The 423-nt window shown below is 65.5% G+C and overlaps 1 protein-coding gene across 1 annotated transcript in view; it reads right to left on the bottom strand.

Moving 5' to 3' along the window:
* The window catches only part of LOC104623188 (discoidin domain-containing receptor 2-like), a gene marked incomplete at both ends in the record, with an annotated part of 2794 nt that overhangs the window by 320 nt on the left and 2051 nt on the right, over positions 1-423 (bottom strand). The window contains one exon of the mRNA XM_010290196.1: positions 106-329. Coding sequence (XP_010288498.1) covers positions 106-329 — 224 coding nt within the window. The remainder of the gene's footprint in view (positions 1-105; positions 330-423) is intronic.

The following is a 423-nucleotide window of genomic DNA, read 5'->3' on the forward strand; positions in this document are numbered from 1 at the left end:
CAGCCATTATGTCCACCAACCAACGGTCTCCCCCAGCCCCAGTCCCGGCCAAACGGGAAGTGTCTTGCCTGAGTCCTGCCTGGAGCATGTCCAACTCCCACTCACCTCTCCAAACTGGCCTTCCCCCAGCTTCTCCTTGAAGGTCAGCAGCTTTCTGGGGAACTCCTCGACGGCTACATCCTTGCCCGAGAGCAGGTCCATGGTGAGAGCCGGCACCGAGTAGGTGTTGCCCCCCGTGACACCCTGCAGGTTCACGATGTCAGCCTCGGCGTAGTGGGGGACGCCCTCAGGAACGCTGGCCTGGGACGGCTTCACGGGGCCGCTGCAGCCTGGCAGGGAGACAGCAGGGCCAGCCCTGCCATGGGTGTCCTCCCCGTGCTGGGGCCGAGCACCCTCAGCTTCCCGGCCCCCGCTCATGCTCCA

This window comes from Phaethon lepturus, unplaced genomic scaffold, assembly GCF_000687285.1.
Source record: "Phaethon lepturus isolate BGI_N335 unplaced genomic scaffold, ASM68728v1 scaffold45616, whole genome shotgun sequence".
Lineage (NCBI taxonomy): Eukaryota > Metazoa > Chordata > Aves > Phaethontiformes > Phaethontidae > Phaethon > Phaethon lepturus.